This window comes from Parus major, chromosome 2 (assembly GCF_001522545.3).
Source record: "Parus major isolate Abel chromosome 2, Parus_major1.1, whole genome shotgun sequence".
NCBI classification, from domain to species: domain Eukaryota; kingdom Metazoa; phylum Chordata; class Aves; order Passeriformes; family Paridae; genus Parus; species Parus major.
In genome coordinates this window covers 26,757,584-26,769,844 of record NC_031769.1, presented here as the reverse complement: position 1 = coordinate 26,769,844, position 12,261 = coordinate 26,757,584, and the positions used below count along the sequence as shown (strand labels likewise).

The 12,261-nt window shown below is 37.5% G+C and overlaps 1 protein-coding gene across 4 annotated transcripts in view; it reads left to right on the top strand.

Moving 5' to 3' along the window:
- THSD7A (thrombospondin type 1 domain containing 7A) overlaps positions 1-12,261 on the top strand; it is a 188,902-nt gene that overhangs the window by 131,999 nt on the left and 44,642 nt on the right. For all 4 annotated transcript variants that reach the window (XM_033511862.1, XM_033511863.1, XM_015619008.3 and 1 more), the window contains one exon: positions 1,907-2,010. In XM_033511862.1, the coding sequence (XP_033367753.1) occupies positions 1,907-2,010 (104 nt within the window). The remainder of the gene's footprint in view (positions 1-1,906; positions 2,011-12,261) is intronic.

Genomic DNA, 12,261 nt, shown 5'->3' with positions numbered 1-12,261 from the left:
TGTGAGACAATCAACCAGAAACAGCTCAGACATTTTTAAATTTGTACTACCTCTAGAGTTTGCTGAATTCCACTTCTTAGCAGTAATTGCTTTTCTAACATGAGCTATTTAGAAAAATAGGATACATATCTGAAGCAAGGTTTCACAACAGATATGTAAACTCAGTTGGGCCCACAGGAAATCACTGGTTAATTTTGTTCCAGTTCTTTTGAAAGAACATTGCAACAAATAACAATTGCTTTCCAGAATAAATTTTTCCTAGAAAGTGTTTTGACATTCTAAACATTTAAAACAAATATTTCTAAAATATCTGAAGTGCTAACTGAACTGCAAGCTTATATGTTAAGAAGAGCTGATTATTGGTGCCACACTGTTCAATCTACTATTTCCTTCATTTTTCTGTCCCTGTAATCCCTGAGACAGTCCAGAGCTGAAGGTATCCCCATATGCCCTGTGTCCTCTGCATTGCCCTGGTCTTCACCACAGAATGTTGAGGACTATTCCAGAAGGTGGAACCATTCTTGCTTAAGAAAATGTTTGGGTAGTTCTGTCATACTTATCTGAGTGTGTGGGAAGGTCTAGACATACAATAAGATCTTGTTCTTGATGGAGACAAAGTTTAGAAAATTCTGATGTCGTTAGGTTTACTTGACAAAATTATGAAAAATTTTGTTTCGTTTTATGAATAATAATTCCCATGAAACTACTATCTGTTGCAAAGGTACAAATAGAATTTAAGTTTAGTTTAATGAAAGAAATTGAGATTAAAGAAATGTGTTGCTTTCATCAGCTCATATGAATTATCACTGAAAATTCATTAGGAGATCATACTTTATGCAACTAAAAGATATAAAAAGATTGAAAAGAGCATTGGGAAGCTACCAAAATCAGTACTCTAAACATCACAGAAACAGAGCTCAAGAACTTTTTATGGTTAAAATGAGAGTCAGAGTTTTATCTTTTAAAATGCAGGCTGCTCCTCATGTCTTTAGCATATTCAGTATCTGAGCTGCATGATAATGTGCTGAGCATAAGAAAGAAGAGTTGCTAGAGAGTGGTAGATGGGGTCATTTATATTTCATGGCATGAACTAATACTAAACACATGTTCCATATATTTCCTTTAGCATCTTTCTGACCTGCACACATGCTGTGGCAGATGGACTCACACACTCAGCTGGCTCATGCCTTAGTTGCTGTCCCACAGAGGCAGATTGGAATGAAACTTGAGGTGCAAAACATTGAAATACTTTAAAACATGTGAACTTCTGATGGCTGGAGCTGTGGACAACGGTGGATTATTTTAGAGCTGTGATAACAAATAGACTTGCCTGGATATGTTGTATTTAAGGGCTGGGGTATTCTGTAGCACTAGCAGGGAACTCTAAAAGTTGCATAGCAGTTTTTATTAATGATATAATAATTTAATCAGTGCAATATTGCATTTGTTATTGATGATTTGTTTCGAGTTTTTTTGTTTGAGTTTTATTTTTGTTATGGTGGACCCATTGTGTTGGTTTCCTTGGCTGGCTCCATATTTGTAAGGTGCTGCCACTCAGGAACCCAAGATTCCAGGGATTTCCTGAGGCACCTTTGCAATCACTCAAGGCCACTGTCCCAATACTTTCCTGCAGCTACTTTTCCTTTATGTTTCTTCTCTCTACTTTTTTTCTTTCTACCTTTACTACCTCCTTTCTCTCATGTGTTCTTAGTGGCCTCATCCTAAAAGAAAAAAATTGTTAACAGAATATGGGTAAGTTTAGGTACTGTTCTTCCATGAATTGCCCGTGACCAGTTAGTGAGAAAAAGCAGCAGCTTATGGTGGTTTATAGTACTATCTATCACTTGTGCTGCCTGAGGTTTGATGGCTACAAGGTTTAGATGGATTTCTCCCCCTCTCATTTCAGGTGGAAGACACACAAATGGCGCAGGTGCCAGCTGGTACCATGGTACGTGCGCCAAGACAGTCCGGGAGCACAGGAGACTTGTGGACCTGGGCTACAAGCAAGAGGTTAGACCCTTTGTTTCTGTCATTTATTCCTCAGAAATCTATAGCTGCACTGGTATGGGAAATGCCTTACATTTTAGTCCTTGCAAGTTAACATTAATCTATCTTTATGTGCATCAGCAAAGAAAAATACTGAAAGTGTTCAGGGCCATGTCTCAGTATGTTTGGAGTCTCTGTGAGTGTGGAGATCCTACAGCCTCTTCTGGCACCTACTCCCTGATGCAATTTGTGTGTGTGACCCATTATCTTTTCACTGCTTATCTCCAAGAACATTTCGGCTATTTCTTCTCTATACTCTCAAACTAAAGTAGATACAGAGAGCAATGGGAGCATGAGAGATGCAAGACTTTGCATTTATGCTGTTAAAGTTCAGCACCAGCCCATTCCTCCAGCTTGTCAAGGTCCTTTGAATGGCAATCCTTCCAGAGGTATGTACTGATTGCTCAGACTGCCATTGTCCTCAAACTTGCTGAGCATGCTTTCTGTACAGGTTGTTAAAGAGAGTTAACAGAACTGTGCTGGGAATTAACCACTGAGGTGAAACAATCTTTACCAGCTGCTGGTTAGACTTCAAAACCACTGACCCTTTGAGCCCAGTGATCCAGATATTTTTGCACCATTCCCATTAAATAGCAAATAATTTTTGCATCCAAATCTAGCTTTGCTGTCACTTGTCTTCATAGAGAATTTTGTGCCTTTAACAGAGTTGTGTATGTGTGACTCTGTTTAATATAGCCAGGATAAAGGTTTTTTAGGTGCATTAAATACATTCAGTAGGAGAATATATACAGTTCCTATTTACTGTGTTACAGTAATTGAATTGCTTTGAACTACTGGTCAACCTTGAATTCCAGGAAGGTTTTTCTCCTTTGTTGTTTCTGAGTGCAAACTTCTATTTGTTAAAGCACTATTGGTTCAGAAGATTGTGCCATTGCTGAGGAAGGACATTGCTAACTGCAGAAGTGAAATGTTCAGGTCATTAATTTTCTTGCAGTATTAAAGGAGGTCATGGTATACTTAAAAAGTTATGGAGTAAATCTTAAGCTAGTAGCTCCTACCACTTACTCAGAAAGTGTCACAGGAGATCAATTTAGAGCTTACCACAAAATGAAACCTTAAGGCATTGTCTGCTAATACAAAAGACTTCTGGCTGTGGTAATTATTTCAAAGGTCTATCACAATGAAATCTATTTCTAGCAGCTCTGGAGGATACATTCAGATTACACACTGAGAAAATAAGATTTCTGTCTTTGATGGCAGGAATTCAGATAGTAAAAAGTGTTGTCTTCTGTGCTGGCATGGTAGTACCTAAATCTCTTGACTTTGTCTCAAAGTCACTTAATAAAGAAAGATAGCTAATAATAGTGCATGCAGATTAGATTTTATTATTCTTTCATGTCATGAGAGTTTCTTTTTATTTTCTTAAATTTAATTCCAATCATGTACAGGGCACACATATATAGAATAATACATGATTTTGAAATTAATGGCCATGTAGCTTTCAAATCTGTTAAAAGAGACTGGCAGAATTTCCCTTTGGTACTACACAGAGTTTGATCTTGTGAAAGATGATGTATTCAAGCAGTAATCTTGTTCCCACAAGCAGATGAAATGGAAGTATCTCTCTAGTGTAATGTGGTCAAGTGGTAGGATGAGTAATCCTTAATTACGAACCCCTGGAGCTGCTAAGCCTGAAGAAAGCTGGTGGTTTTGATAGAATTCTGTCAATGTTCCTGAGATCAATTGTTAGAAAGGAAGATTTTTGTTTACTACTCTTTTTGTCAGGTCTATCTCATGTATACAGTCCATTGTAGAATCCACAGGACAAATTATTTGAGTTAGGAAACAAAAGTGCATTTGTGCCTCAGTCCAGATATCAAAATATGAAACTAAATTTTGTTTAGGCTGTTGCAGTGGTGAAAGTTATAGGCATTAAAGACAGAGGGGATTTTGCCCAATATTTTTTCCCATTAATGTAAGTGATGTAAATTTGCATAAAATGTAAGTTTCCGACTCAGGTCTATTGTGTATCGTGTCTCAATGTTGTAATACATCACAATGTGTTGACAATATCTTTTACTTTAGTACTCAGTAATGTAAACTGATAATCTGTGGGAGCTAAACACAGTAGTACAACTTTTCCTTAGATTGACATAAATAAAAAAAGTAAATTTCACTTTGGAAAACACACTTCTCTAATTCTAGAGATTATCAGCTTAAGTTCTTTTTTTTACATCACTCCTCAGAAGACTGCACTTTGAACAGGAATAGTATGTTTTATTCCATAATATAATTTGTCTCCTACACAAGTCATCAACAGATTCCCTATCCCCTCTTACTTTTCAAATTCTTCCATCAAAATAGACATGTGTGAATTTTTAGTGATACACATTATTTTGTTTGGCCTGCTGCTCAAGAGCTGATTTCATGCAAGGTCTCACTGAAATGAGGCTGACCTGAAAGCAAACATCTGCCTGAATGAGCTCTGTCCTGGGTAGTATTAGAAAGATTTCACTGATTTCTGAAGGAATATTCCAGAAGAGGTTTTATCTCCTGTCCCTGTTAATTCTTGGCTCCCTCCAGCCTCCACACCTGGCTACTCCTAAGTTAAATTTCTTGAGGTTGTGGAAAACTTTGCATAATAATGTCAATTAAAAAATATTTTACTATAAATAATTTCTTTAATGGCTATTTTGTGATGTTGATGAGGAAAAGACTGAGTTACTACTTTGCAACTCCTTTTAACCACCCCCAAATCGCAAAATGCTAAAGACTGAAATATGAAATCCATTTGGTATTACATTGTGGTGCTGCATTTATGATTGCTACTGTAATAAATCTATTTTGATCAGTACATTTAACTGTTTGTTGGTGAATAACGTACGAATATTGCCATACTGTGAAAGTTATCAACATACCAGCATTTTTTTTCCCAGTTGAGAAAGAGTTCTCTTTCAAGTTTCTGGTGCTCATGAATGCAGAAATCACACATTTATCCCTCTGTTTGTGCCAATTTGCTTTTGATGACAAGGAGAAACAATAATCTTATGGCAGTAATCTCTGCCATTTGGTTTCCCATGCATTGCCCTTTCATTTTGTGTTGATACTCATTAGAGCAAGTAATTCCATCCTTAATGTGAAAAGAGTTCTGAGTTCCTCTTTTTCACTGTGAGGGGATATTGCCATTGCTATCAGATTATACTGTTTCTGATCTGATGGCCCATGCACATACACTGTAACACACAGATTGTCAGCAAATGTGTTAAATGAGAAAGTATAGGAATGTACACCAGGGAAAAGGCACATCTGACCATGCATTCATTAGCAGTTTATTTTGAACAAAATAGTCTGCTACTGTTAATATTTTAGTTTGAAAGATAATTAAATCTGAAGGAAAAGCTAGAAGTTAGAAATCATTAAAAATGTCTGGTTAGGTGTCTGATCTTAGGCGTCTGTGAGTAACTAGAGCATATGCATGCCTTGCTTTATATCACAGCTTTACTATTTACACTTCCATTCTTCAGCTTTTTTATCACATTTCGTCATTTTTGGCAAAGGAGATACTTGGGTGAATCATAAAGTTTAGAATTGTGATTCATTGTTAAAGACAGCTTTGTTTCTATCTGTCTTGTAAAATGAAGGTTTTGTTACAAATCATGTCAAGTTAAATGAATGTCATAAAACTAACTTGGGCCAATGCAGAGGAAAAAGAATAAAACGGTTTGGTGGTTTCTGGGTTTTGTTTTTTAAAAAGAGTTTTCTTTAGAAGTATTTTTAAAAAATGTTTTTTAGCTATTCATGCAAATAATGGACAATTATTTAGAACTAATCCTAATCACAGTAAAATAGCATTCAATATTGAGCAGCAAATTCATTGCTATAGTCATGAACTTTATTTGAAGAAGGCTGGTGGTCATGACAATTGTATTAAATTCCTATGATGAAAGAAAATCTGAATTTGTTCCACTGATAAAATGCTTTTTTTAACAGTAGGTAAGCAGGGCATTAATGTATTACAGACCTGCAATTTAAGACTTCTGTCTTTTGCTCAAAACCCTCAAGAGGAGATGATATGTGTGCATCTGCAAGGAGTTGGAAACTTCCTTTTGACCCTACTCAACAAGAAAAGGAAATACAGGAAAAAAAAAAATCCATATTTGACTCCAACAGCATTTATGTTTATTTTCATAAGCTATTTCTCAACTAACAAGATTATTTGACCAGATGTATTGATGAGTCACCTGAAATCCAGGAGAGAGAGGCACAGTGGTGGCAAATACAAAAAATCTCTTTTCCGCCTCCAAGAAAATAAAAATAAGACAACAACTACCAGCCAAAAACTAGACAAGAGAATAAATGCTTAGTAAACCAAAGCTATTAAATTTGAAATTGTGAACAACTTAGGCAAGTATCCATTATGCTATGCACATATCTTAAATCTGTGTTAGTAAATCTCAGCTTCAGTGATTTGTGAAGGAACTTAGAAGTACAGCTCAAGTCCCTTTTGAATTGTATAGGAAAACCTAAAAAAGTTACTAAAACTTGTTTTGCCAGTAGCTCCTGCAAATTTAAATGGGCTTGTCGGCATGCATCCCAGTGGTGGTGAAGAGGACATGTAGCAGGTGAGAAACTTGAGTGCCCAAACTGCACTAACATGCAGTTATACATCATTCTGTATGTGGATGGATGCACATGGTAAGGGCCATCCCAGTGACCAAAGAGATTTACAGAAGGATGCACAGCCTGCAGTCCTTGCCACCATGAATATTCCTCAGAGTTTTGTAGGAGGAATGGGATGAAAATTGTGAAATATGTCAGCATATTCTGTAATAGCAAGAGGAAGGTTACTTGTAAATTCAAACAGAAGTTAACCTGGCTGTCCGAGAAAACACCTGAATAGCTGTGCTTGATGTCACTGGGAACTGGCCATTGTTAAAGTCCTGGTCTTGAGCTCTCACTATTCTTCATTCACAGGGTGTGTGTAGTTATTTGAAAGACTGAAGAATGGGGAGAAGCTTCCCAGGATGGCCATGGGCACACAGAGGGGCCTTGCAGGCTTGTTAGAGCCATGGTGAGACTCAAAGGCAGAACCAGTGGTCAAAAGCTCTTTTCTCACTTCATAGCTAAACAGGAACAGCAGCCTCCCTCTCTGTGCATCACTTTTGGAGGCAGGGGACTTTGCTGTCGTGGTTGTTTTATGCCCTTATTGAAATAACAGGAAAGAAGTCAAAATCATGGAGTGCTGCTCTTCATGGAGCTATAAACTACTATTTTAATGTCATTGAGATGAGAGTGCTCTATTGCCTGGTTTGTTTCTTAGTCACTGCAAAGTACAATGATCAGCTTCAGGAGTCATAAGTAAAAAAAACTGCTCAAAAGCAGTGTTTACATGTGACCCTAATTTTTAATTTGAACAACTTTATTTGGCTAAAATACATTGTTGTTGTCTTTGGAACATAAAGAGCACTCAGTCTTGTATTTTCACAATATTACGGGCATATGCTCCTTCTTAAGGTACTTTGTAGTAGTAATATTTTGTCACACTGTGTCTACTCTGCTGTGTCCCACAAAGAAATAAACATAGATGAAATCATAGCTTAGAGAACATGGATAGAAGGCATAAGAAAAGTTAGTGTGCTGAAATAGTTCTTGTTTTCTAGAATTGAAAAAGAATATTTTTGTTGTTAAAAATGCTTAGCAATTGAAAAAAAATACATTACAAGTGTGTTGTAAAAGAAGGGCCAATAGAAAACCTTCATTTATAATGAAATTTTTAGGTGTAGGAACCACTGAATCTCACACCTCATGAACTGTCAGTGAAGTATGCTAATGATGCACTGGAAAGGCTTTTATATAAACTCACACATGACATGACTTGCTAAAATATAGTCTCAGTGTTTCATTATGCCAACAAGAAATATATTAGCCCGTAGTCTCCTGTGGGGACTTGGTGGAAACAATGCTATCTGATAAAGTTTTAATTACATCAAAGTCTCTTGTCTATAAAATTTAGACTGCTATTTATTTCACACCTTTCTTCTGGGAGCTAATAGTTGTTAAATACCAGAACAATTTTATAAGTGAATGGTTTCCATGTTAAATTTGATTTTTCTATTAGCTGTACTCATGTTTTATGTTTTCACTTAATAATTACTGTGTTTAATTCAGTAATGGAGGAACCATACTCTTTCCACTTACTGCTAATGTCTGTAATAAATACAATGTGGTTGTATAAGAAAAATAATTAGCCTGGTACAGTATAGCTTTAGGTAGTTGAAGACACTTCTCTGTATAGTGCATCAGAAATTGTTGATCTCAACAACCTCTATTTAAACAACCATAAGTTGATCAAAGAGGCAGGGGATGAGTTTGCCCAGATTAGCTCGTGAGTGGAAAAATTAACTCCTCTAACAGTGAGAGCATTTCAGATGTCAAGACAGTTAGCTGGCCAAAAGAGTGTGTTAATGGAATGCATGCAGTTGTCAAAATCCCTGCTTCTGATAATGGAAAAATACCCACTTCTCAGTAGTCATAAGAAGTATAAACCTTTCACATTGATACCTGAATCTGGAAAATAACAATAGGAAAATGGAATATAGAGCGAATCATCCAGGTCTTGTCAACTAAAAGTAGCATGGACAGGCATGAAAGTAGTTATGGACAGGCACTGTGAAAATTAAGATTCAGGAATTGATTTAGTATGCCAATACTGTCCTCTAATTTTTGTTGTTATTAAGGTGAAATATTTAGATTCTTGAGAATGAAGAGTTTTTCTGCTTTGATTGCCGTGATACAACTGACAGTTAATCTGGAAAAAAACCAAAAGTGTTATCCTCAGGGGAGCTTTTCACCTGAGTCTGCCTGATGTAAATTAGATGCATTAATATGGGTCTGAAAAAAATTATGACATAATGGATATCTGCTCAGGGAGTAATGTTTTATAACTAGGAAAGATGAGGGAGTGAATATTGGTTTTAGAAAATGTCCATTTAGCTAGAAAAAAAAGAATGTTCTGTGGTGGACAATGTTTATTGTCCTGTCCAAGGGCTAGATGGAGAGGCAGTATGAAAAATGAGTAATAAACTTTTGAAGAAAGTTATTAGTGAATTAGTTTACTGTCTTTTAGCCACTGGCTAGGTATAGTTTCCACTGCTAAAAACGGTGGCCTGTATCTCCCTGAGAATGCAGTGAAGATAATGCAGTTTGTTTTGCTGATGTGTGCATATAGCAAGGCCAAACTCAAGACAGAGGATTTAGGTTTGACTTCTGTGAATTTCCACATGGTAAGACCGAACTATGTTTTTACCTTAGGGATCTTGATGTGTACTATTAGCAGAGAAGAGCACCTCACATGAATCCAAAACTATAGCCTAGACTTCTGTTGGAAGATAGCAGTTTGACCTGTGTTTTTACAAAATATTTGTGTAATCTTAGAAATCTGGCAGTATGGATTTTCAATTTTTAGATATTTGATTTCCCTCACTGAATCACTGTAATTATATCTGAAAAAAAATATTTCCTCTTGTAAACTGCACTAATAGTAATAGGATTTGACAGAATAATTGTATTAGACAGTGTGCAGCTGGTCAGTCCCCCAATAAGCACAACTTAATGCTGTACTGAGCCTATTACAAACAGTGTTGGCAGCCCTGCTCCAAAGGGCAGTCAAGGATCAGGGAAGTTGTTTGCTCAGTATCTCAGGAAAAACACATCCTGCTCTCTTTCAGTGTTTTACAGTAGACATGTGGTAAAAACCATTCTCTTGGGACTTTTGGATATGTTTTAGTAGACACACAGTCTTGAAACGGAACACATGGGTCATCAAGTTCAGCTTCCTAAGTCATTATGAGGCAGAAATTTAGTTTAGAACTGTCAGACTAAAAAGCTGCTTGAAAAACTCATGGGTCACTAGATCAATTACCTTAAGCAATCTAACAAAAAAGTTTCCTTAGCTGTGCTGCCTTTTTTCCTCCAGAGGAAATAGTTATAGAACTATAAAACATCCTCAGTTGGAAGGGGCTGACAAGGATCATCAAAGTCCAACACCTGGCCCTGCACAGGACAGTGCCAAGAGTCACACCCTGTGCCTGAGAGTGTTGTCCCAATGCTTTTTGAACTCTGTTAGGCTTGGTCTGTGGCCACTTCCCTGGGAAGCCTGTTCCAGTGCTCAGCTGCGTGAAGAACCCTTTCCTAATATCTGAACTAACGCCCCCTGACACAGCCTCAGGCCATTCCCTCACATCCTTCCAGTTGTCACCACAGAGAAGAGATGGGCACCTGCCACTCTTCTTGTCCACTTTTAGGCAGTTTTCTCTTTTGAAGCATTGCGTACTCCCCTTTTCTCCAAGAGTTGAACTCGATATTTTTCTTTAATTCATGCTAATAAAACAATTATTGTCAGCACAATTGAAGAGCGATGCTTAAATTATGGAGTGTAATTAAAAAACTATGTTCCTTCATATGAATACAGAATATTTGGATGCAATGCTACAGCAACAATAGGTGACCCAAATTATTTATAGTTGAGCTACCGCATCTACTGTGTGCTGTCAGATGCCAAGAAGCATAAATATAATTCTATTGTGTGAACAAAAAACTAGAAGTTTCCTGTCTTGTTACTGTATAATAAGTATTGTGATGTTTTGAGGAAGGAATTAAAGTTAGGTTTACTGAGCTTAGAATAGATAAGCAACCATGTTTAAAAAAATACTTGAGGAGCAATTGTAGAGCACTGTTGACTTTCATGAAGGGGTAGAGTGCCAACTCAGCAAGTTTGCTGGTGATACAAAACTGGGATGAGTGGTTGATACCCCAGAGGGCTGTGTAGCCCTTCAGAAGGATCTGGACAATTAGGAGAGATGAGCAGAGAAGAATCATCTGATATTCAAGGGCAAGTGCAGGGTCCTGCACCTGGGGAGGAATAACCCCATGCACCAGAACTGACCTCCTGGAGAGCAGCTCTGTGGAGAATGGCCTGGGACTCCTAGTGGACAATGAGCTTTCCATGAGCCAGCAATACCCTTTGTGGCCAAAAATGCCAGTGGTGTCCTGGGGTACATTAGAAGGGTACTGCTGGCAGGTTGAGGGAGATGATCCTGCCCCCTACTCAGCCCTGCCAAGGCTGCACCTGGCATCCAGTTCTGGGCTCCTCAGTATATGAGAGATGTGGAACTCCTGGAGCAGATCCAGCTGAGGGTGACAGTGAGGGTTAAGGGACTGGAGCATCTCTCTCATGAGGAAAGGCTGAGAGAGCTGGGCTTGTTCACCCTTGAGAAGATTGAGAGGGGATCATATCAGTGTCTATAGGTATTTGAAGGGAAGATGTCAAGATGATGGAGCCAGGTTCTTCTTGATGGTGCCAAGAGGCAACAGGCAGAAACTGAGGCATGGAAAGTGCCACCTGAACATGATGAAGTCCTGGAATTACCCAGAGAAATTGTGGAGCCTCCTTCCCTGGAGGTATTCAAGAGCTTTCTGAGCACAATTCTGTGCCATGTGCACTAGGGGACCCTGACTGAGCAGGGACCTCCAGTGGTCCTTTAACCATTCTGTGATTGTTTATATTAATGAAACTGTCCTCCCTATTCTTTGTATGTTCCAACTCCTTACTTTCGTGTGACCTGATGTTTCATTAAGGAGCTTGTTTTTCTTCTTAAGTAAGAAGCTTTTATTGAGGAAATGTCTATCCTGTTCTATAAAGTTCCACCCCTATTGGCTGATGATCGTTCTCTAGGAAACATGCTGTATTCTTCAAACCATTTTCAAGACCAGAAATTGCTGAGGAACATCAGGCAGCAATACTGTTGTAAAGGGTTAAGTGGTTTCCAGAACTCAAATATGCTTCTAAAGCTTAAGTCTATCCATCTTTCTAAAATTCAATCTGCTGATAAAACTTTATAACTTATACAATTAAGTTACTTAAGATGATATTGCAAGTTTTTTAATGTCTTAGATGTAGATTGTGTCAGTGATATCAGGGGAAATGACAATGTGCCAAGCGGTATAATGGGTGTGGATAGCAAGGTGCAACCTTTACAATATTGATATTGTAGGTTTTTTCTTCCTGGTAAATCCTGATAAATTATTTTAAACAAAATATTAAGTGAGAAATGTTGAATGTATTCATTCAGGGTAAAACTGGAGGCAAATATTAAGTTGTATAGGTATTCTGGGCTTTCAGTGTGATTTTCTGATAGAATATTGTAGACTTAATAGAGACATTCATTAAAAAAAAAAAAAAAAATCAAACTCCAT